The sequence below is a fragment of the Hyla sarda genome, chromosome 9 (assembly GCF_029499605.1).
Source record: "Hyla sarda isolate aHylSar1 chromosome 9, aHylSar1.hap1, whole genome shotgun sequence".
Lineage (NCBI taxonomy): Eukaryota > Metazoa > Chordata > Amphibia > Anura > Hylidae > Hyla > Hyla sarda.
The window spans coordinates 127551619-127575152 of NC_079197.1; the positions used below are offsets into that span (position 1 = coordinate 127551619).

Consider the following 23534-nt stretch of genomic DNA (forward strand, 5'->3'; position numbering starts at 1 on the left):
GTAGTTTTGCAACAACTGGAGGCACCCTGGTTGGAAAACTAATATAGGCTGTCCGGGCATGCTGGGAGTTGTAGTTTTGCAACAACTGGAGGCACCCTGGTTGGGAAACACTGATATAGGCTGTCTGGGCATGCTGGGAGTTGTAGTTTTGCAACAGCTGGAGGCACCCTGGTTGGAAAACAAATATAGGCTGTCCGGGCATGCTGGGAGTTGTAGTTTTGCAACAACTGGAGGCACCCTGGTTGGGAAACACTGATATAGGCTGTCCGAGCATGCTGGGAGTTGTAGTTTTGCAACAGCTGGAGGCACCCTGGTTGGGAAACACTGATATAGGCTGTCCGGGCATGCTGCGAGTTGTAGTTTTGCAACAGTTGGAGGCATCCTGGTAGGGAAACACTATCCTATGGACAAAAGTTGCAAACTATTAATGCAACTTTCTGCCACAGCTCCCCCAATATCTACAACCATAGCAACCCATGCCCCCTCTAACCCCCCCCCCAAGTCAATCAAAGCCCAAGCTCAGTCATGTAAATCCACTCTCCGGCCTCGCAGGTGTTAAAATCTCCATGGCACCCAAAAAAAAAAAAAAAAAAGTGAATGGGTTAAGTGCGCATTCCTGATGAGTGTGTTAAACACTACACGTATTGTGTTGCACACACGTAGAGAGCGCTTCCCTGCAGGGGTTAAACAGCTGAGCGCCCTCCCCTCCAGCATTCCAGGCTTTGGCTTTTCCCGGAGCTGCGCATGCGCCCTCTTAGCGCCCAGTTCTGCCAGATCCCTACGCCGTGCGCCCCGGACATAGGACTTGGAGGAGGGGGAAGAGAGTGAGCAGAGCGCAGTGCCGCGGCCAATCCACTCTGGGGCACCGCAGCGGGCACACGGCACTCTGCTAAAACTTCTTGTGCCAGGCAGAAAGTTACCCATACTGTATATAGAGAGGGAGAGCTGCTACCAACCCCCCGGGAGAGGTACTAGGAAGCAGAGCAGAGACTTCTATCCACCTCCCGTCATCTGGCTCCGGGACTCTGTGCACTCTTTGTCCTCTGCCCGCACCATGCTCTGGATATCCTTCTCCCCTCTGCTGCTTTGCACTTTAGCCTTCTGCAGCCTGACCGTCCCTGCTGACAAGACGAAAAGTTGTCTGGAGGTGCGGAAACTTTACGAGTCCAAAGGCTTCAACCCTAGTGATGCTCCAGCCCATGAGATCAATGGTGAGTGCCCTTTTAATTTTTTGGAATGGGGTGTTTTTTTTGGGGGGGGGCGATAAGTACCTCAGTGTTCGCCAAAGTGCGCCGCTCCAGATGTTGCAAAACTACAACTCCTAGCGTGCCCGGTTTTGCAACATCTGCCGGGCCGCAGCTTGGAGACCCCCATTGGGATACAGTAGGGTGGGATTCGTTCTATGGCACATCGAGAATTGTTACGTCTTGCTGATGTGTCCGTAATTCCATATTGGTTCCAAAAACCGGCGATAGGCTGGAAAAGAGAGGGCGTTATGGAAGAATCCTTACCCCCCCACCACTCTTTTTGTCTTTTCTTTTTTTTTTTCCTGGCTGTGGGGCCAGGTAAGAAGGGGAAACCGAGGAGCCTCCCCAGGGCAGAGCTTGCTAGAACACAGGGACTGCTTTGGGATTAGTCACAGCTGGTCACTTTTTCCATCAAAAGTTTTCATTTAATTTATTTTTTTCGGGTTCTAGAGAAAGGTTCCCCCTTAGTCGTAAATGCCGTAACAGTTTTGGATCCACTAAAGCGCCCCACCGGTTCACAGCCGAGTAGATCTCTCGTAGTTTTCTAAAAACAAAAAAATATATATAAAAAAATGTTCTTTAATCGTTTTAGTTGACCGGTTGCTCCTATTGTAGGAGAAGGGATTATCGTGATGGGTGGCTGACTTGGTGGTACTGTATGCTCAATGGATTGGGTTTACTCTAGAAGATCTGAACTGTCCCCCATTCATGGGATTTCCGATAGTTTTCTTATAAGCCCTACTAATGATTTCAGTTGACCATTTGTCTGTATCGTTTAAGGATTATCACAATGGGGGGGGGGGGGGGGGGGCTGGCTATTGGTGGTACTGTATGCCTAGTGGTTAGGGTCCACTCCAGAACATCTAAAGTGGTTGCGGGATCCACTCCAGAACATCTAAAGTGGTTGGGGGATCCACTCCAGAACATCTAAAGTGGTTGGGGGTCCACTCTAGAACATCTAAAGTGGTTGGGGGTCCACTCTAGAACATCTAAAGTGGTTGGGGGGTCCACTCTAGAACATCTAAAGTGGTTGGGGGGTCCACTCTAGAACATCTAAAGTGGTTGGGGGGTCCACTCTAGAACATCTAAAGTGGTTGGGGGTCCACTCCAGAACATCTAAAGTGGTTGGGGGTCCTTTTTATAACCTCTGAAGTGTCCTCCATTCACAGCTGGTAGGATCTCCCATAGTTTTCTGATAAGTTCTCCTAATATTTTCAGTTGACCATGTGTCCATAAGGATTATCCTGTTGGTGTGGGGCTGACTATTGGTGATACTGTACCCCTACTGGTTAGAGTCCACTCCAGAACATCGAAAGTGCCCCCTAGTCCACTCCAGAACATCGAAAGTGCCCCCTAGTCCACTCCAGAACATCGAAAGTGCCCCCTAGTCCACTCCAGAACATCGAAAGTGCCCCCTAGTCCACTCCAGAACATCGAAAGTGCCCCCTAGTCCACTCCAGAACATCGAAAGTGCCCCCTAGTCCACTCCAGAACATCGAAAGTGCCCCTAGTCCACTCCAGAACATCGAAAGTGCCCCCTAGTTCACTCCAGAACATCGAAAGTGCCCCCTAGTTCACTCCATTGATCTCCAATGGTTTTATAATAAATCTTCCAGATCATCTCACTAAACATTTGTTCATACTGTAGGGGTAAGGATTATGACGGTGGACTGTTTATTGTTGGTACTGTACACCTAGTGGTTAGGGTTAATAGTGAATCAGACACAGGAAACAAGGTCTGTATTAGGCTCAGTCATCCAAGTTGCCCCATCAGGCATGTGTTCTGCAGACGTGGTGTGCTCCTGCATTCACACTCTGTAATGGCACCTTAGGGCAGCATTTCCTCGCTCTACCTTATTACCTATCGGACGCTCCTTCCCATTGTTAGTGCTAATGCATTGTACCATGTGCAGCTTTTACTCTGCATTGTTTCCCTGGTCTACTCTTGTTGGGTGCTTCTTTTCCCTCTTTGTGACTAGGTGGTGTCTATATGCTGATGAGCTCCTACAAGAAGCTGATTGAGTTCTTCTTCCATCTCATGTTTTTTAATAGACTCAGGCGTAACCATTTACAGTTGTACAGTTTATTATTTATTCTATTTGTGCCTAACATGGGCACCTTTCCTGGAGGGGGGGGGGGGGATCGCTCATGGGTTAATCAGACACCGTCGCACAATAACCCTTTCAGTTCTGCAGATGGTCTTGGAGAAGTTATGTCTGGCACCTTCTCGTTCCTTTTCATAATGTTTGGTTAAAAAATATTCCACTTAAACATTGCCATGGAATCTGGGCGTAGAGCAACGTTCGGAAGTCCTATGAATAAAATTGTAGATTTTTGGGGGGTTTAGTTATTCAGTAATAGGTGTTTGCTGCTTATTGATTCTATCTACCTGGGAAATTAACTCTTTAATGCTTTCACGTAAGATCATCTGGAAATATCTTTTAGGGTGCCGGGTGTGATGAACAAATTGGGGGGCGGGGGTTCTATCAACCTGGCTTTAATTTGTTACTTTCAGTGTAAACTTTTACACTATATATAGCATTGGTGGTCTCCAACCTGTTGCTTTCCAGCTGTTGCAAAACTCAAGTCCCCAGCATGCCCAGACAGCCTGTGGCAGCCAGTCTGCTGGAAGTTGTAGTTTTGCTGTAGAGTCGCAGGTTGTTGAGCATTGCTGTATAATGTTGGAGTGTGTATGTATATATATATATGCCTTGCAATTTGTTTTTTAAGATATTATTCCTCCTTTTTCCACCCTGAATGTGTGTAGCATGTATACTTTACCACTTTCTCCTGTTAATTTTTGGCTTTTAACATCCTTTTGTAATAATTGTGGTCTCCAACATTAGGAATTGTGTGACAAACATTAACGTCAGTCATTACATTGCTCATAAAGGGTCCTCACTCCAATTTCCATAAACTCTAAATGGAGTAAAAAAATCCGGATTATGTAATGCATTTCTGCATAACAATAGTGATGTAGATGCTGTGAAAGGGTGGCAACTCCTATAGATGGTAATAGTTGGCCCTGGTCCATTAGGGGTTGTCACTCAGCATCTGTTACTCTGTAGAACAGTGGTCTTCAACCTGCGGACCTCCAGATGTTTCAAAATTACAACTCCCAGCATGCCCGGACAGCCTTCGGCTGTCCGGGCATGCTGGGAGTTGTAGTTTTGAAACATCTGGAGGTCCGCAGGTTGAAGACCACTGCTGTAGAAGAACACAAGCACTCTGAATAGGCTAAATCAATTATTGCTTTACTTACTTTTGTTAACAATTTTTTTATTTATTTATTTTTTTATAAATACTTGTAGAAGTAGAGGTTTTTGTTTAAAATATCATGAATTTATTGCAGCAGCGTACATTATTACCAGGCTGGACAAAGCCCAGGAGCCAGGTTGTCAGTGTCCCCTATAGTTGTCATAGATATTGTAATTTTTTTTATTTTTTTTTAAATATTTTGTTGCTTTTTGGAAGTCCTTACTGTCTGGCTACTACTCAACTCCTGAAGTTAGTAACTGGCTTCTTAAAGGGGTTATCTAGGAAAAAACTTTTTATATATATATATATATATATCAACTGGCTCCAGAAAGCTAAACAGATTTGTAAATTACTTCTATAAAAAAATCTTAATCCTTTCAGTACTTATGAGCTTCTGAAGTTAAGGTTGTTGTTTTTTGTCTAAGTGCTCTCTGATGACACCTGTCTCAGGAACCGGCCTGTTTAGAAGCAAATCCCCATAGCAAACCTCTTCTAAACTGGGCGGTTCCCGAGATACGTGTTATCAGAGAGCACTTAGACAGAATAGAACAACTCAACTTCAGAAGCTCATAAGTAATGAAAGGATTAAGATTTTTTAATAGAAGTAAGTTACAAATCTGTTTAACTTTCTGGAGCCAGTTGAGATTATATATATATATATATATATATATATATATATATATATATATATGTATGTATGTATGTATGTTTTTTTTTTTCCCTGAATAACCCCTTTTAAATTTACACTGGTTTGTCCACCACGAGATCATATATGAACTCCATTTGTCCAATAAAACTGACTTTTTCCAATAACTACTGAAACGTCCAGTTATTTTGAGAAGGATTTACCTTAATCGTTCTCCATTACAACTTCCAGTCAACATGGAAACCTGGCCGAGCACAGATCCTCCAGTGTTCTCCTCCTGTTCGTATACTTTTCAGAGCCGCTTCTAGGCTCCTGTGTGTGTTCCAGGGGCATCATTTTGGGCAATAAATAGATGCTATTGGAAAAATGGGAAGTGTCGCTCAAGCTTTCTGTCTGTTTACTGTCATACATTGTGCCCCAATGCTGTATACAGTAGCTGTATTATCCATCTTGAGAATTTTTTTAAATTTTATTTCAGCTTCAAAAGGGTACTCCGGCCCTAAGAAATCTTATCCCCTATCCAAATGATAGAGGATAAGATGTCTGATCACGGGGGTCCTGCCCCTGGGGACTCCCACAATCTCTCATTCCGCACCCACCTGTGTGAGCTCTCTGCAGTGCTGGAGGCTCAGTCTGAAGCGCTATGTCACATGGGGGCGGAATAGTGATGTCACGATACTCTGGCCCCGTGGTCGTAATGCTTCAGAATCGGAGCCTCCAGCGCTGCAGAGAACTCACACAGGTGGGTGCGGAATGAGAGATTGCAGGGGTCTACAGCGGCGGAACCCCGCGATCAGACATCTTATCCCCTTTCCTTTGGATTGGGGATAAGATGTCTTGGGGCCGGAGTACCCCTTTAGCTATATTCTAGTAGTTCTCTGCAATACCTTTTCTACCACCTAGGGACTATCCTACATTTTGTAGCTTCCACTAAAGCCTAGATGCAGCCATATGAGCTGATCAGGGCTCCATTTATAATACTGAAATGATTGTAAGGTCTGGTTATGTGCAGGAGACACACTGGACGTAGGATTGGACGCATTACTGTAGATCTCAGGACCAGTAAGGCCACTCTATGAGCCAGAATGGTTAAGTAGCCGGGCTATAAGGACTTAGACCTATAGAGATAATAAAAAATAAAAATAAAAGTTCTCAGGAGCAAATCTCTAGTTTTGTCAACTACACTGTTTCCGGGATTTATCCAGCCCTACTTGCATGGAAGTTGTTCAACATGGAGGACCACCTTGGAGATTTTCTTGTCTAGGTGTGTTTTGCCTATCCAGCTGTTTGATAGCGTTATCGTAAAGTTCCTGACACCAGTGTTCCCCAACCTGTGGCCTTCCAGCTGTTGCAAAACGATATGGTGGTCAGGTGTGGATTGGGTTTTTAGTTTTGCGGTAGCTGGGGAGCCACAGGTTGGGGAACACTGCCATATACCTTCAAAGCTGTTGACAGAATGCTCTTCTGACCCCGTATACTCATGCCAAGCATGTGTTAGTGTGTTTGATGGGGAAAGAAGCCAATGCCATGGTCAGACAGATCTGGCAGCTGGTAATCTCTATATAAAAAGGATTTAGTGTTAAAACTAAAGGAGAACTCCAGCAAAAAAAATGTTGTTTGCTTTTATGCCCGGGCTACCACAACAAAAATAATGAATCTTAACTTGCCTTCTGCCACTCCCCCAGTGCAACTAGAATTGATCTCCCATGCTCCAGCCCGATCTTTTTCCTGCTTTTCGTGCCCGTTACATCACAATGCGCTCATGTAATGGCCACCCGCAGCGTGCCCCACCTTGGTAATGATAGGCAAGGAGGCAGTGTGATGTAATATGCCCGGCCTTTTTTCTGGCAAGGACTGAAGGCCTCCCACATACACATGAGATCTGGCCAGTCCTGCCAAAAACAGCAGGTTTGACCAACTTTTCTCTAAAGTGTAAGGGACCTTTGTGTTGGCTTGAAAGACATGTACTCACTCCCCATTAAGTAATTCAGTATGTTCAGTTTGTGTCTCACAAGTCCACGTAGGCTTTATGCATTTATGAAGTGTATGCACTAAAGGCCCTTTCACTCTGTAGAACCTTGTGCTGTCTCCATGAATAGCGGAATCCCTTTCATCAGGCCAGAAATCTGTTGGGAGTCGGATATAAGGGCTGTTTTACAACGGAGAGGTTCCTTGTGTTATGACCCTCATTGTGTACCTTTGGCAACATTGACAGTGCTTTTTAGACCACCTCTTGATGCCCCCTTAGCGTAGATGCAAACTTGGCATGCGTTTGAATGTGACACAAAACTGTCGTGGGGGTACGTCGGGAGTTGGAGTCGGTTTTGCTGCAGATTACGTTTGTTCGGGTCAAATTTCCATCCAAATACGTATGGAACACATGTGGATTTTGCATCAGGTTCTCTGTGGAGAAATGTGTGTCGTAAAATTCCTCCACATGTCAGTCGACCCTGAAGCTTGCAGATAGCCTCCCCTCCCCTTCTTTTTTAGTTTTGTGTGTTTCTGTATAGAATGCCGGAAAGACTGAATTTCTCCAGGCGAAATTTGATCTGAGCCACCAGAAATATTTGTACCCTTCAGAATGAGAAAAATGCACACAGAATCTGTACTTTTAGTAAAGGCGGTGGTAGGAGGGGTGTATTCGAAATTTGTTTTAATACATTTTGTTTTTGTGTGCATAATTTTTTTTTATTTATTTTTTTATTTTTTTATCGCAAATGTTCTTTGTGGATAGTAAGGCAATGGGAGAAAAGTTTGCATGGCCAGCTAAATATCCAATAAAAAGATTTTAAGGATTTTGATATTTTAGGTTGAAACTGGACAGCATTTTTTCCCTGGTTCTTGGTATTGTGTGACTTTTTTATTTTTATTTTGGTGCATTTTGGGAATGCTGCATATGATGTGAAAGAAGAGAAGAGAACACAGGGAAAGAGTGGGACATGTTTTTCCAAAACAAATTACTCTGTTACTACTATTGTTACCGATCGCTTCTCACCTATGTATGTGTGTTTCACCTAGTGGTTTTATATTGACTTATGATCAGTAACTATGATAGGATGCAAATGGATATTGTGAATGTATGCTAAAGTTAAAGGGGGGTACTTTTTTTTTTTTTTTTATCAACTGGCGCCAGAAAGTTAAACAGATTTTTAAATTACTTGTATAAAAAAAAATCTTAATCCTTCAAGTGCTTATTAGCTGCTGAATACTACAGAGGAATTTTTTTTTTTTTTTGGAACACAGTGCTCTCTGCTGACACCTCTGTCCATTTTGAGAACTGTCCAGAGTAGGAGAAAATCCCTGTAGAAAACATATGCTGCTGTGGACAGTTCCTAAAATGGACAGAGATGTCAGCAGAGAGCACTGTGTTCCAAAAAAGAAAAGAATTTCCTCTGTAGTATTCAGCAGCTAATAAGTACTGGAAGGATTAAAGGGGGTTATCCAGGAAAAAACTTTTTTTTTATATATCAACTAGCTCCAGAAAGTTAAACAGATTTGTAAATTACTTCTATTAAAAAAATCTTAATCCTTTTAGTACTTATGAGCTTCTGAAGTTAAGGTTGTTCTTTTCTGTCTAAGTCCTCTCTGATGACACGTGTCTCGGGAAACGCCCAGTTTACAAGCAAATCCCCAAAGCAAACCCCTTCTAAACTGGGCGTTTCCCGAGACAGGTGTCATCAGAGAGGATATAGACAGAAAAGAACAACCTTAACTTCAGAAGCTCATAAGTACTGAAAGGATTTAGATTTTTTTAATAGAAGTAATTTCCAAATCTGTTTAACTTTCTGGCACCAGTTGATATATAAAAAAAATTTTTTTCCTGGATAACCCCTTTAATCCTTCCAGTACTTATTAGCTGCTGAATACTACAGAGGAAATTCTTTTCTTTTTTGGAACACAGTGCTCTCTGCTGACATCTCTGTCCATTTTAGGAACTGTCCACCAGTTCCACCGGAGTACCCCTTTAAAACATCGGAGGTTTCCGTATGTTGTCACCAAACTTGCCCATTCTTTACTTTTGGTGTCTCGTTGCAAGCCTTGCCTAAGGTTTGCACCCGTTTATGAAATATTCCCAACAGTGTAGCTTACCCAAATACTACTACTATACAATGTGTGCATAGATTTCAATGATATCTTGGCCAGTTTGTGCAATTTTCAAAGTTATCGACTGATGAGGGGTGCACCATGACCGTAGGAACGTGCTTATTTCTGAAGAGGGGCATGAGTTTCTGCCAGACACCCTTGGATATTGCCGAGACTGCTTTTGCCAGTGAAAGACATTGAAGCATTTGGACTGTCCCCCCCCCCCCCCCCCCCCCTAACCAGGCTTGTTTTCGTTTATTATTATTTTTTTTTCTTTTTGTACTTTTTGTACTAAATGTGTTTTATCAATGCCTTTTCCTAGATGTCAGCATATTTAGTTTTCTCAGGAAATCTTAATCTCCGTTGTCTGTAGATAGTAATGAGGAAGTCTCCAGTGATGAGCTCAGCGTTTCTGCTTTGTTCGCTTCATTATGCTGGTTTATTTAGTCATATGTCTTTATAACATTTTGTTCTTGGACGATCAGCAGTGTTCACAGAAATATTTGGGGACATTTGGTGGTCATAGAGTACTGAGTGGAGTTTTATATTCAGGGTGGCTTTCTAAATCAGTGTTTCTCAACCAGGGTGCCTCCAGCTGTTGCAAAACTACAACTCCCAGCATGCCCGGACAGCCAACGGCTGTCCGGGCATGCTGGGAGTTGTAGTTTTGCAACAGCTGGAGGCACCTTTTGTTGGGCAACACTGTTCTAGGGTGTTGGAAGTCATAGGTTGTAAGGCAAATCTGGACTTTGTTTGCCTCCCCTCCCCCAGGGCCTGTTTACTCAGCTTCTTCCTCCCCTATCAGTATACAGCCTGCCACATCTCCTTTGTTTCATGGATGTACATTGTTAAAGGGGTATTCCAGGCAAAACCTTTTTATTTTTTTTTATTTTTATATATATATATATATATATATATATATATATATATATATATATATATATATCTATCAACTGGCTCTGGAAAGTTAAACAGATTTGTAAATTACTTCTATTTAAAAATCTTAATCCTTCCAATAGTTATTAGCTTCTGAAGTTTTCTGTCTAACTGCTCAATGATGGTCATGTCCCGGGAGCTGTGCATGATGGGAGAATATCCCCATAGGAACTGCGTGAGTCATCAGAGAGCAGTTAGACAGAAAACAACAACTCAACTTCAGAAGCTAATAACTATTGGAAGGATTAAGATTTTTTAATAGAAGTAATTTACAAATCTGTTTTTAACTTTCCGGAGCCAGTTGAGAGATAGATAGATAGATAGATAGAGATATATATATATATATATATATATATATATATCTCTATGTTTTGGCCTGGAATACCCCTTTAATATCTAGTTAGAGTTGCATAATATAAATGCATTAAAGGCTGCCATAGTTGGAGTCAGGAAGATGAGGAATCTTGGCTTCTATCTCAGGCTGCTTTCACACTATGAATTTCTCCGTTTAGAAACTTCCGTCGGAAGTTCCGTCACTACAGCTGCGAAACCCGGCCGTTACAAAACCCCTGACGGCCGTGACTAAATTGCATTGCAGCCTATGGGGTTTTGTAACTGCCCGTTTGCACCCGTATATGCCCGTAATTCATTATGGGCGCTATACAGTGATGGGACATCGTGGCGGAAAAATTACTGCATGCAGTCCCGTCACTGTATAACGCCTGTAATGAATTACGGGCATATACGGTGCAAACGGGCAGTTACAAAACCCCATAGGCTGCAATGCAATTTAGTCACGGCCGTCAGGGGTTTTGTAACGGCCGGGTTTCGCAGCTGTAGTGACGGAACTTCCGACGGAAGTTCCTAAACAGAGAAATTCATAGTGTGAAAGCAGCCTCAGAGGTTTTGGCCTTCCTCTGGATGAACATTGTAGGAGAATAAACCAAAATTGGATGGACATGTCTTTTCTAGCCTTACAAACTATGGTATAGTGGGAAAAGCTGATAAATCGTACAACACTTGGTGACAACCTATACTGAGCAGTAAAAAGAAGACCTATTGGAGAAGACATTGGACATGAGAACCATGGTCAGAGAAAAATCAACACATTGGCCCTGATTTACTATTGTAAACCCGACATGCTTTGTCGGTTGTGCGCCAGATTCTGTCTGCGCCAGAATTGAAAAAAACCCGACTAGCTCTCCATTTTACTGTGAAAACCCGAAAAATGGGCATGGCCATCTGGGAAAGTGGGGCGTGGTCGCCACGTGGTTCCCGACATTTTCACAAAACCCGACATTTACTAAGGTGTCCACAGAAAATGTGGTGGATTTGAGCTGAGGAAAACCCTACAGATCAGAGCATGTGTGTAAAAAATAAATAAATAAAAAAATAAAAAAAAAAATGTAGGGAAACCTTAGTAAATACTGTGGTTAAAAAAATTTGTAATGAATTACCCACAAAGAAAACTATACTCCACTCTTAGTAAATCAAGGCCATGGTAATGGTCAACAGCTCAATCGTTTCTAAAGGAGACAATGTAATTCTAAATTTCATTTTTTGTTCGTTGACCTTCATAAAACAAGTGAAGATCAATTCTGTGGCTCTAAACGCCTTTAGTAGCGGTCAGCTGAACATTACTTCTGGTGGCGCTCTCTCCCAATCGCCCCTATTCACATGAGCGTTCAATTGTTGTGAATGGGGAAAGGGATAGGCCAACGTTTCAACAGCTGGAGGTCCACCTTGTGGAGGCCAGTCAGGCTATGTTCACACTCAATACATATCCCTGTTCTGGGCAATATGGTACTGCTATGTGCCTTTTTGCTTTTATGTTTTTTTTTACCCCTACACCCTTCTATGCTTATATAGTGTTTTTCATGGATGACGCATATGCATGCACACAACAATGTCATGTTCATACACCTTTAGTGAATTGGTTATTTTTGGATTTCCCCATTGCACATCTCTGTAGTTTTATTTATTTATTTTCTTAGTACTACAGTAAAACAATTGCAAGGGAAAACATGAGAACCATGTGTGCAATTTTTCTGTTTTATATTGCATTGCTTTTACCTTAGTGTCCCAATATTTACAAGGCTTTAGTGTCCCTCCCCACATGCTCGACTGGGAGCTCCTTATCAATACACCTTCATGCACTCACCTTCTCTGCGCCGCAGGCCTATCAGACACAATACTTGCTTAGACTAGCACACTGTCAATTATTAGCCGGCCCCATAACGCTCTGCAGCAGCCGCCACAATGTTTTCTCTCCTGTTTGTAAATTGTAACTCACGTTATCCTGATGTAACCTTTTTATGTTCCCATTTTTAATGTGTAATGTGAACAGATTTGACAACCTAGAAACTCTTCACACACACCTGGGAAACATTTTTTTCCCTCCCCTGTTCCTGGAATGGCAGAGATCTAGAGATGTTTGCTGGCTGTGTCGCATACACATCTTGTGTTAATTGAAGCTTTTTTTTTTCTCCTCAGGAAATCCTGGTCTAAAAGAGCCGTTTACATTTTCGGTAATATTTCAGAATTTTGGACGGCTCCCTTCATACCAGAGATGCGTAAGCAGTGGAAAGTCTGGTGCCGTCTTTCCTGCTTCATAATGCAGCAATTGATTCCTTTTGGGACACGCTCAGTTATTTGCTTGTCTGGGTTTGTGGCCTCTTACCTGTACAAGACTTTTATTAACGTTGAAGTTTTGCACTTTGCTCAGGAAAAACAGGGAAATTAATATGTATGGTAATAGTATTATTATCTATGGTTTGGTTGTCTGTTGGGTGGGTAGAAGCCATGACACTAGTAGTAGAGTAGTATGCCACGTGAGCATTGAGGCCACTGGCTGCTTGTAAACAAACGCTGGACGGACTGTTGGATTGTCTGCACTGGATTACCGGGGCAGTAAAATGGTAAAAAAAAAAAATTCTGAATGCTGGCGGTGCTTTCACTCTAGTGGTAGCATGAGATGGAGTCTACAACCCACACAAGTGGCTCAGGTAGTGCAGCTCATCCAGGATAGAACATCAATGCGAGCAGTGTCAAGAAGGTTTGCTGTGTCTGTCAACGTAGTGTCCAGAGCATGGAGGCGCTACCAGGAGAAAGGCCAGTACATCAGGAGACGTGGAGGAGGCCAACAACCCAGCAGCATGATCGCCACCTCCACCTTTGTGCAAGGAGGAGCACTGCCAGAGCCCTGCAAAATGACCTCCAGCAGGCTTCAAAATGTGCATGTGTCCACTCAGACGGTCAGAAACAGACTCCAAGATGGTGGTATGAGGGCCCGACGTCCACAGGTGAGGGTTGTGCTTACAGCCCAACACCGTGCAGGACGTTTGGCATTTGCCAGAGAACACCAAGATTGGCAAATTCCCCCCTGGGCCCTGTGCTCCTTACAGATAAAAGTAGGCTCACACTGGTCACATGTGACAGATGTGACAGTCTGGAGACGCCGTGGAGAATGTTCTGCTGCCTCCAGCATGACCGGTATGACAGTGGGTCAGTAATGGTGTGGGCTGGCAATTCTTTGGGGGGCCACACAGCCCTCCATGTGCTTGCCAGAGGTAACCTGACTGCCATTAGGTACCTAGATGAGATCCTCAGACCCCTTGTGAGACCATATGCTGGTGCGGTTGTCCCTGGGTTCCTCCTAATGCAAGACAATGCTAGACCTTATGTGGCTGGAGTGTCAGCAGTTCCTGCAAGAGGAAGACATTTATGCTATGGACTGGCCCGCCCGTTCCCCAGACCTGAATCCGATTGAGCACATCTGGGACATCATGTCTCGCTCCATCCACCAACACCACGTTGCATCACAGACTGTCCAGGAGTTGGCGGATGCTTTAGTCCTGGTCTGGGAGGACATCCCTCAGGAGACCATCCACCACCTCATCAGGAGCATGCCCAGGCATAGTAGGGAGGTCATACGGGCACGTGGAGGCCACACACACATACTGAGCCTCATTGTGACTTGTTTTAAGGACATTACATAAAGTTGGATCAGCCTGTAGTGTGGTTTTCCACTTTGATTTTGAGTGTGACTCCATATCCAAACCTCCATGGGTTGATAGATTTGATTTCCATTGGTAACTATTGTGTGATTTTTGTTGTCAGCACATTCAACTAAGATGAAAGTATTTCATATTAGTTAATTCATTCAGATCTAGGATGTGTTATCTTAGTGTTCCCTTTATTTTTTTTGAGCAGTGTGGTATGCATGTATGTGTGTGTGTGTGTATATAATTATTTATTTACTTTCTGAAACTGGATAACCCCTTTAAATCTTCTAAATTAGAAGATTTGACCAGATCGCTGGCCTCTTGAGCCTGGGATCTGGACAAATGACCATTCTAAAATAAATGGTTACTAATGTGTTCACCCAACGTTCAAATTTATTTTCGTTTTTTTTTGTCTGTCTCATCCTTCATCTCTCTCTCAAGGCTGCTGCTGCCTTTATTTGGACTTTTGAATGACCTACTGGACGGCTTTATCTTACAGAACAAAAGAGATGCCTTTTTAGCCAGAAACCTTGGGAGACCACCAAGGACTCTGAGCTCATGCAGTGCATCTCCGCACCGCATTAAACAATAACAAAAATGCATGACCCAATGGTTCAAAAATGTGAAGTGGTCGAAGCAATGATTTTAAGGCCGGAACACTGTCACAGCACACAGACCCAAGCAAATACCTCTAGGCTGCTAAAATAGAACAGAGGAGTAGTGTTTACGGTTACTAGCATGACACACGTATATGACTCGCGTCACCAGCCCCACCTTCTAAAACAAGTCTCACACATTGAATGTTTAACAGAAATGTTGCAACATCCTTACATATGGTTTTGGAAAGGTTACATTAAATAAAGTTTTTGTAGTTTCTGTGAAACTTATTTGATATTCTAGTCTTTTATTCTATATGTTAAAGACCAGAAAGTATAAAGACATATTAGAACGATGTCACACCTATGGATGAGTTTTAGTATCTAACTGCTAAAAACACAACAAGTAGTATTTTCTACAAACTCTGTGGATATCATCATAAACTTGAAAATTGCTTAAAAAAAATGTGAACTGCAGCGTATAGACCAGATCACAAATGATCTTCCTTCTTTCAGTTTGCAATTACATACTTATAAAATAAGTTTCCATAAAGAAGACTTGGAGCCTGTTTACATTATAGATTTTTAGGCCCAGAGAAATTCCTGGTGGAGAATCTGTGTGGTGCAGGCACCGCCGGAATGGATCAGTGCTATGCATTGTGCCAAGTTCCACATGGAATTTCTCGGAACATGTTAATTCTTTCAGCAGAGTCTGGAAATTGAAATTCTGCAGTGTGCATAGTGCAGCATAATCCCATTGAAGACTGTGTGCTCCTGCACTGGAATGTCTGCCCTTAGAGGGCTATCCCCCTCTCATCTTGTAATCCCCATAACCAGAGAACAGATGTTAACAAGATGATCGATTGGGAGGCCGGGGACAATTATGTCCCCATCTATGGGATTATCGGGGGATCCTGCCAACCTTTTAAGGGAGACATACACCTTCAGAAGCTGTCGATAGCCATTCATTAAACGGAGAAGGAGGTAAGCTTCTGCCAGACACCTCAGTGGATGCTCATCTCCCCAGGAACAAAATGATCGACCCTTTTGAAATTTAACATGTGCAATCCTTCTCCCCCCTATCTTCATCTATTTGGGCGGAGTTGAAGACTTCCACCAAAATCTGCAGGTTCGGCTGACCTTTCTCAAATGAGCACCTCTAGGCAAAATTCACACATGAGGAGAATATTTAGCATTTTACCCCACATTTTCTAGGAAGAATTCACAGCAGATTCCAGTAGCAGCAAAATCTCATGCTGCAGACATTTTCTAGAGTTTGCTATGGATTTTCACATCCAAGACATGCTTATTCTTTGGGTTGCCAACAGTCCAGGATTACATTTTGTCCCTGTTCTATTTCAATGGAGTGAATGTTGATGGGATTTGAGGACTTTATTGGGGACCACTGCTGTGGCACTGCCTTATAGACCCAATGCCACTGACCTTGAGCCTTAATTTTCATACGCCTCTTGATGGATCACACACCATTTAGTCTGACTAGAAATAGTCCATGTAGTTTAGGTCTTTAAGGCTCATCTTGCATAACTTCCAGTATTTGTTTGTAAAGCTAGTTCCACTCATGATTCCGCCCCCTCCATGCTGTGATCATGTCACTGCATACACTAAAAACAGTTTAATTCAAATTAAAATTGGAACATTTGGTATTTTTAGTTACATGATGGATGGATTTTGTTTGCACATATGTTCTAAGCCTATATGTTCCAGTCTGCTCACTGTTAGCACGTGTTCTTGGAGGTTTTTTTTTTCCACTGCTTGTCTTTGCAAGCCGCATATGCATTATTGTAGAAGATACTTCCTTCTAAGCAGTGAGGTGTGCTCTAGTAATAATTTATAAATGTACATGTCACAAGCTGCCTGCGGCTCTTCTAAACTCTGCTTGTTTTCAGTCTGCCCTGATTTCTGCAAAGACCTACCTGTCATCCACCTGTGGACAGGAGTAAGATGACTGACTGTATCTTGGTAAACTACTCGAATCTTCTAGTTAGCGCTTGTCTTAGTTGTTTGTTGATTTTTTTTATAGTGATCATTTGCATACCATATATACTCGAGTATAAGCCAACCCAAATATAAGCCGAGGCCCCTAATTTCACCCCAAAAACCCAGGAAAAGTTATTGACTCAACTATAAGCCTAGGGTGGGAAATAAATCATCCCCCCCATGTCATCATCTAGACCCCCGTCATCACCCCCCCCCCCTTCATCATCACCTCCTGTCAATCCCTTCATCAGTGGTTTTCAACCTGTGGACCTCAAGAGGTTTCAAAACTACAACTCCCAGCATGCCCGGACAGCCATCGGCTGTCTGGGCATGCTGGGAGTTGTAGTTTTGAAACCTCTGGAGGTACGCAGGTTGAAGACCACTGCGGCCTCCGTCATCATCCAGACCCCCCTTTTAGTTTTCTACTCCCCTCCCCTCGGTGGGAAGGAAGAGTGAGCTGGTCCGGGCCTCTATGCTGCAGGGACCGTCTGGTGGGGAGGCTTAGTCGTTCTGCGCTGTCCATTTTCACCAGGAGGCCCTCTTCTCCGTGCTCCAGGCCTGCCCCGGACTAGTGACGTTGCCTTGACGGCGACGCACAGCGACGTTCATGCGCGTCCCTGTGCGTCGTCGTCAATGCAACGTCACTAGTTTATAGTAACGGGAATAAAATACAATGATTCTTTGCTCTGAGAGACACCCAAACAGTTGTGGGCCCGCAGGCTCTGCCACGTTGCGACTTCATACATCTGGAGTATTTTTGAAGCCTTTGGAAATACTTCTGAATAAATTATGAATGCTTCATTGCATAACCTGTCCAAAAGTTAAGAATTCCTAATTCAGGATAATTGAGGCATTACATAATATTTATTCTTGTTGGCTCGTCTTTGTGCATTACAGATTATTCTGCACTATATCCCTGCAGATCTATTCTTTTTTTTTTTTTTGATAACCTGAAATGGTGCATCTGCTTTATGCAAAGACATACATTTGTGTCAGATAAAAGTAACGTGCATTCATGTTTATCTATTCATGCCAAGATATACTGGGGAAAATTTCTTTCCAAATGAAGAGCTGTTGAGTGCCAAGCGCCTCGGATCTTTTTAAGTGTTGGGTTGTTTGTTCTCCAGGCGCTGGCAGTACACAGTCGTCGTCTTTTAAAGGTTTAGTAAATATTAATTTAGAGATCTCGAAAACCTTGCCTCAGTGTTAACTTTTTTGAAAGAAGCCCTGTTCATATTCGTGAATGTGCAACACTGCTGCATTGTGTGGGGGTAGGTTATGGCACCTAATGGAAATGGGGAGATGTCTTGTACCGTCACATCAGCCATCTTTTCTCTGATTGGAACCATTGTTATTGTCTCGTGTAAAATGCTTGGAAAATGTCTATTGGGTGGTGTTCAAATAATATTGAAGATCTTTACCCATCTTCCAACATAAGTTCTCTATATTGACAACTGCATGGGAGGCTTCTCTTGTGCATACGTTGATCTCTGTGGATGTATGTTAACACGGACATGGATTATGGACTAACACTTGTAATATTTCATATCTGTTCTTTATTTGTTCACACATGTCGAATACTAGGCCAACTTCAGCTAGTTATAATGTATCGAGGGATAGAGGCATATTTTTTCAGTTGGATCATGATGATCTCATGTGAACTGTCAACCACCTCTCCACCCCCTCATACTTAATTTTATCTATGAAATTGTTTCCGTTGCCATAATACACTTAACTGACATAAACCAAACTTTGGCTTTGAGAGACGTCAGACTATTATACTGTTATCTCCCCTCGCTTAGCAAATTGACTGTTGAAGCCAGATATTAAAGTAAGAAAATAAAAATGGCCATGGTATCACTCTGTGAAAATACCGCTCAACGCGATCCACCTACATATATGGCATGTGAGTTTACATCAGCATCAGAGTTAAAGGGATTGTCCATGAAAACTCTACCGCCTGTTCAGAAATTGGGCGTGGCGAGATGAAACTGAAAGTCTGGGCTAACAGTTGCTAAAGAAACTACTCGAGTGCCCAGCGAGTATTAGGCTGGGTTCACACTACGTTTTGTCCCATACGGGAGGGACCGCATACGGCAGGGGGAGCTGAAAACTTACCCTCCCGTATGCGCTCCCGTATGTAATGTATTTCAATGAGCTGACCAGAGTGAAACGCTGACTCTGGTTGGCTCATTTTTGGCCCATATGCGGTTTTCCACCACACCTAAAATCGTAGTCGACCACGATTTTTGGTGAGGTGGGAAAACCGCATACGGGGCAAAAATGAGCTGACCGGAGGCAGCGTTTCACTCTGGTCAGCTCATTGAAATATATTACATACGGGAGCGCAAGTTTTCAGTTCCCCCCCCTGCCGTATGCGGTCCCATATGGGACAAAACGTAGTGTGAACTAGGGATCGACCGATATAGTTTTTTTTAGGGCCAATACCGATAATCGGTGGAGGTTAGGGCCGATAGCAGATAACTTATACCGATATTCCGGTATAAGTTATCGGCTATTTATCCCCCTCAACACCGCTGCAGGTCATTGATTTAAAGCGGGAGCTTTAAATCAATGCACTGCAGTGGCTTTTGCGGTGCAATAGGCCGCCGCCGCCACCACCCACTTCTCTCCCCTACCTGTCAGGGTGGTCCAGGCCATCCATCCTTCCTGTAGTGTCCAGCGGCATTCCAGGTGGAGGGTCCACCGGTCCGGGCTGTCCTTCTTCTCCGGGGGTCCTCTTCTCCACTCCGGGCAGGCTCCGGCCTAGTACGCTGCATAGACGCCGCTGCGCAGTGACGCCCGTACGCAGTGACGCCCGTGCGCAGCGACGCACCTGACATCACGGCGTAGCGGCGTCTATGCAGCGTACTAGGCCGTAGCCTGCCCGGAGTGGAGAAGAGGACCCCCGGAGAAAGACAGCCCGTAGCGGTGCACCCTCCACCCGGAATGGCGCCGGACACTACAGGAAGGATGGATGGATGGGCCGGACCACCCCCATTACGGGTAAGTTTAATTTTATTTTTTTTGACTCGGAGTGTGGGGGAGGGGCCCGACCGGTATAGCGGTATGGGCAAAAATCCATATCGGTATACCGCCCAGCACTACGGTGGGGGTGCGGTCGCTGTGCGGTGGGGGCGGTGCGGGGGGTGGGGCATTATCGGCTTATCGGCAAGGTAATTGCCGATACCGATAATGCCCAAAATCGTGATTATCGGCCATACCGATAATCGGTCGATCCCTAGTGTGAACCCAGCCTTATGTGTGACCAACAGTAGAAAAGGACCAACATGCAAACTTGCTGGGCATTGGACTATTGCCTTGACAATACAGTACATCTAGCATGTAGTTGTATCTCTCTACACCCGATGTCAGATTGGGAATATACCTTGACAATTTTCTTTTTTATTAAAGTGTACTTCATTTTTATTTTATTTATTTTTTTTATAAATCAACTGGTGCCAGAAAGTTAAACAGATTTGTAAATTACTTCTATTAAAAAAATCTTAATCCTTCCAGTACTTATCAGCTGCTGTATGAACTCAGGAACTGTCCAGAGCAGGATAGGTTGGCTATGGGGATTTTCTCCTACTCTGGACAGTTCCTAAAATGGACAGAGGTGTCAGCAGAGAGCACTGTGGTCAGACAGAAAGGAAATTCAAAAAGAAAAGAACTTCCTCTGTAGTATACAGCAGCTAAGTACTGGAAGGATGAAGATTTTTAAACACAAGTAATTTACAAATCCGTTTAACTTTCTGGCACCAGTTGATTTAAAAAAAAAAAAAAATTTTCCAATGGAGTACCCCTTTTTAATAAGCCAGATGTGCTTGCCTGATCTTTTCTCCACCTGGCTCACTGATCTCATTAGTCGGTTTGCTGCAGCGAGATCGGGATAGAAGGGCTAAGCTTGTTCTAGTGATTGATATCGGTCTGAATACCCCAGGCCCCAACCGATCTAAAGGTGTGACTAGAGATAAACGAACTTACAGTAAATTCGATTCGTCACGAACTTCTCGGCTCGGCAGTTGATGCCTTATCCTGCATAAATTAGTTCAGCTTTCAGGTGCTCCCGTGGGCTGGAAAAGGTGGATACAGTCCTAGGAGACTCTTTCCTAGGAATGTATCCACCTTTTCCAGCCCACCGGAGCACCAGAAAGATGAACTAATTTATGCAGGAGAAGTCATCAATTGCCGAGCCGAGAAGTTCGTGACTAATCGAATTTACTGTAAGTTCACTCATCTCTAGGTGTGACATGCCAAAAATGTGTGTGTGTGTGTGTGTGTTTTTTAAATTATTTTTTTTTATTATAGTAACCTCTCTTAAGGGGTTGGCTCATTTAAAAAAAAAATTTAAATACTTTCTAGAATTCTGCCATTAAAACAATAAACCTTGACTTGCCTACTGGTGCTCCATTGGTGCTGCTTGAATCACCATCCTGTCCTCCGGGCTCCACTGGCCAAGCTGGGACATCGCTGCAGCCAACGATTAGCTAAACGGCAGTGTTGCATGTGAACCCCCAGAAACAGAAAAAAGACCAAGGCCAGAGGACTGGAGGCTGATTCCAGCAGCACCAAGGGAGCAGCAGTAGATAAGTCAAGGTTTATTGTTTTAATGGCTGCTTTCTGGGGAGTATTTAAAAATGGGAAATGAGACGGCCCCATTACAGCTATATACTTTAATGGAAGTGACGACAAAAGAGTTAATGTTCAGAATTTTCTTATTCGGGTAGAAGTCCTCTTAAATAGATGTCACAAAGCTTGTGTATTGTATTTGCTGTTGTGTTGTCCTTATGCTGTGGACATAAAGGAAATGTAATCTATTTTATTTCCTTTCAATTTCTTATCTCTTGCCTCCTCTACATAGACCTTCTATTCTTGCCTTTTTTTTTTTTTTACCTTTTTGTCTTGTTTTGGCTAAAGACTTTGTCACTTGTCTCTACGAGTCACATTGTATTGTTAACCCTGAAAGCAATTAAGTTGGTTCTCCCACAAATCAGGCCTTCTTATTGTCAGTCCTGCGGAGACCCGCTATCTGCTCAGCGTTTCCTCTTTTGTATTTTTTGTTTCCTGATTTTGTATATAATGACTTTTTTCTTGAGGTTGTATTTTTTGGCATTGCAATGTATTTGATTGCTCTCGGAGCTTGGATCCTCACACGCTGCAGTGTTAATCGTATGGGTAACAACAGTGACGGCTTTCATTTGTCCAGTTAGTGGGAGTCTAGTTTTCATTGGCAGACACTTCAGTGAAAGCGGAGATGCTATGGCCAGAATAAGCAGTTGTTCCATTCACTCCGATGTATTGTCAAATTATTGCCCATTGTCATAATTGCCTTGATAAGAACTGAATGCTGCTTATCCGCAGCCGAAAGCCGCCTAGATGCAAAGTGGATTACAAAGCCCTGGCTGGGGCGACTTTGCTTTCAGGCATTGATCTATGACAAATTAGCCCTTGATTTGTGTAATTGTCTCATCCAACCAGCAATAGATTGGTTTTACTTAGAGACTTGTGGGGGAAACAATAAAATAAGATTTATGATGGGGATCAATGCCTAAGCGTCTTGTGACCTCCAGATATGATCTCTGCATTTCTAGACATTTAGCCGTAATTGGCCTTGTAAGTGGGGAGACACTAAAGAGAAATAGACCCTTTTATCTCCTGCGTTCCCTCCCTTTCCTGTTTATGAAATTTACATAGCAGTGTTTGTCTGCAACTTTTTTACTTATCTGCACTTAATCTAAAGCTTTGGAAATGCTTTAAGGTATATTTTAGGTCACTGCTGATATAGGGGGACATTTATCAATGTTTGCTCATGTATTCCCTTTTTTGGTAATTTTTTCCCTTTAAATTTTTTTGCTTATGTGCGATGTATTTATCAACTGGTTTCAGCCTGTTGATAAATTTCTTTCACATAAGCAATTTTTATTTTTTATTTTTTTGCTTTGGTAGTGGCTTTTTCTGTTCCATGTCTGAGCTGGAGTAAATTTAGTAGGTTTTTTTCATGCCATGCGACTTTTTTGCGACTTTTCGCACTTGATAAATCTCTGACCACTGCAAGTCCAAAATCACTTTTTGCTTTGGTAAGCAAGATTTTTTATTTTTTGCTTAGGACACTGAACATGCAAAAAGTTGCAGAAAAAAGAGAGTAGTCGCACTTGTGACTTTTTGCAACAATTTTAAGCAAAGAAAAAACTACTTAATGCTTTGATCTCCCCCATAGTAATTCCTATGTATGTATATGTGTGTGGAAAATATATTCCTTCCAGTGAATTTATCACCTAGATATTTGTTTACTTATAAGAGCCATATACTGAAACATGATTTTTATTTATTATTTTTTTATTTCCATTTTATGACTGTAATGATTTGAATTTGTTCTTTGCATTTTTACTTCTTATGGGGGGACCTTCTTTCCTGAGCTGCTGCTTACAGCATTTAGTGAGATGCTTTACAGCACAACCCATGGACTTAGGAATAATAGACTGGTGGGGACTCTGTGAACTTCTATTGGAGATTTTCTCAGCATGCTCTGTGAGGCTGGGTTCAAATCACGCTTTCTCCCATACGGGAGCGCATACGGCAGGGGGAGCTAAAACCTCACGCTCCCGTATGCCTTTCTTTGCGCTCCCGTTTGTAATTAATTTCAATGAGCCGGCTGGAGTGAAACGTTCAGTCCGGTCGGCTCATTTTTGCGCTGTATGCGCTTTTACAACCGGACCTAAAACCGTGGTTGACGACAGTTTTAGGTCCGGGGAAAAAGCGCATA

General features: G+C 43.1%; 1 protein-coding gene across 1 annotated transcript in view; it reads left to right on the plus strand.

Annotated features, from left to right (window-relative positions):
- The first annotated feature begins 764 nt into the window (after window positions 1-764).
- The window catches only part of GPC4 (glypican 4), a 103748-nt gene continuing 80978 nt past the window's right edge, over window positions 765-23534 (plus strand). Inside the window, exon 1 of the mRNA XM_056537972.1 lies at window positions 765-1211. Within this exon, the coding sequence (XP_056393947.1) occupies window positions 1055-1211 (157 nt within the window). The 5' untranslated portion in view covers window positions 765-1054. The remainder of the gene's footprint in view (window positions 1212-23534) is intronic.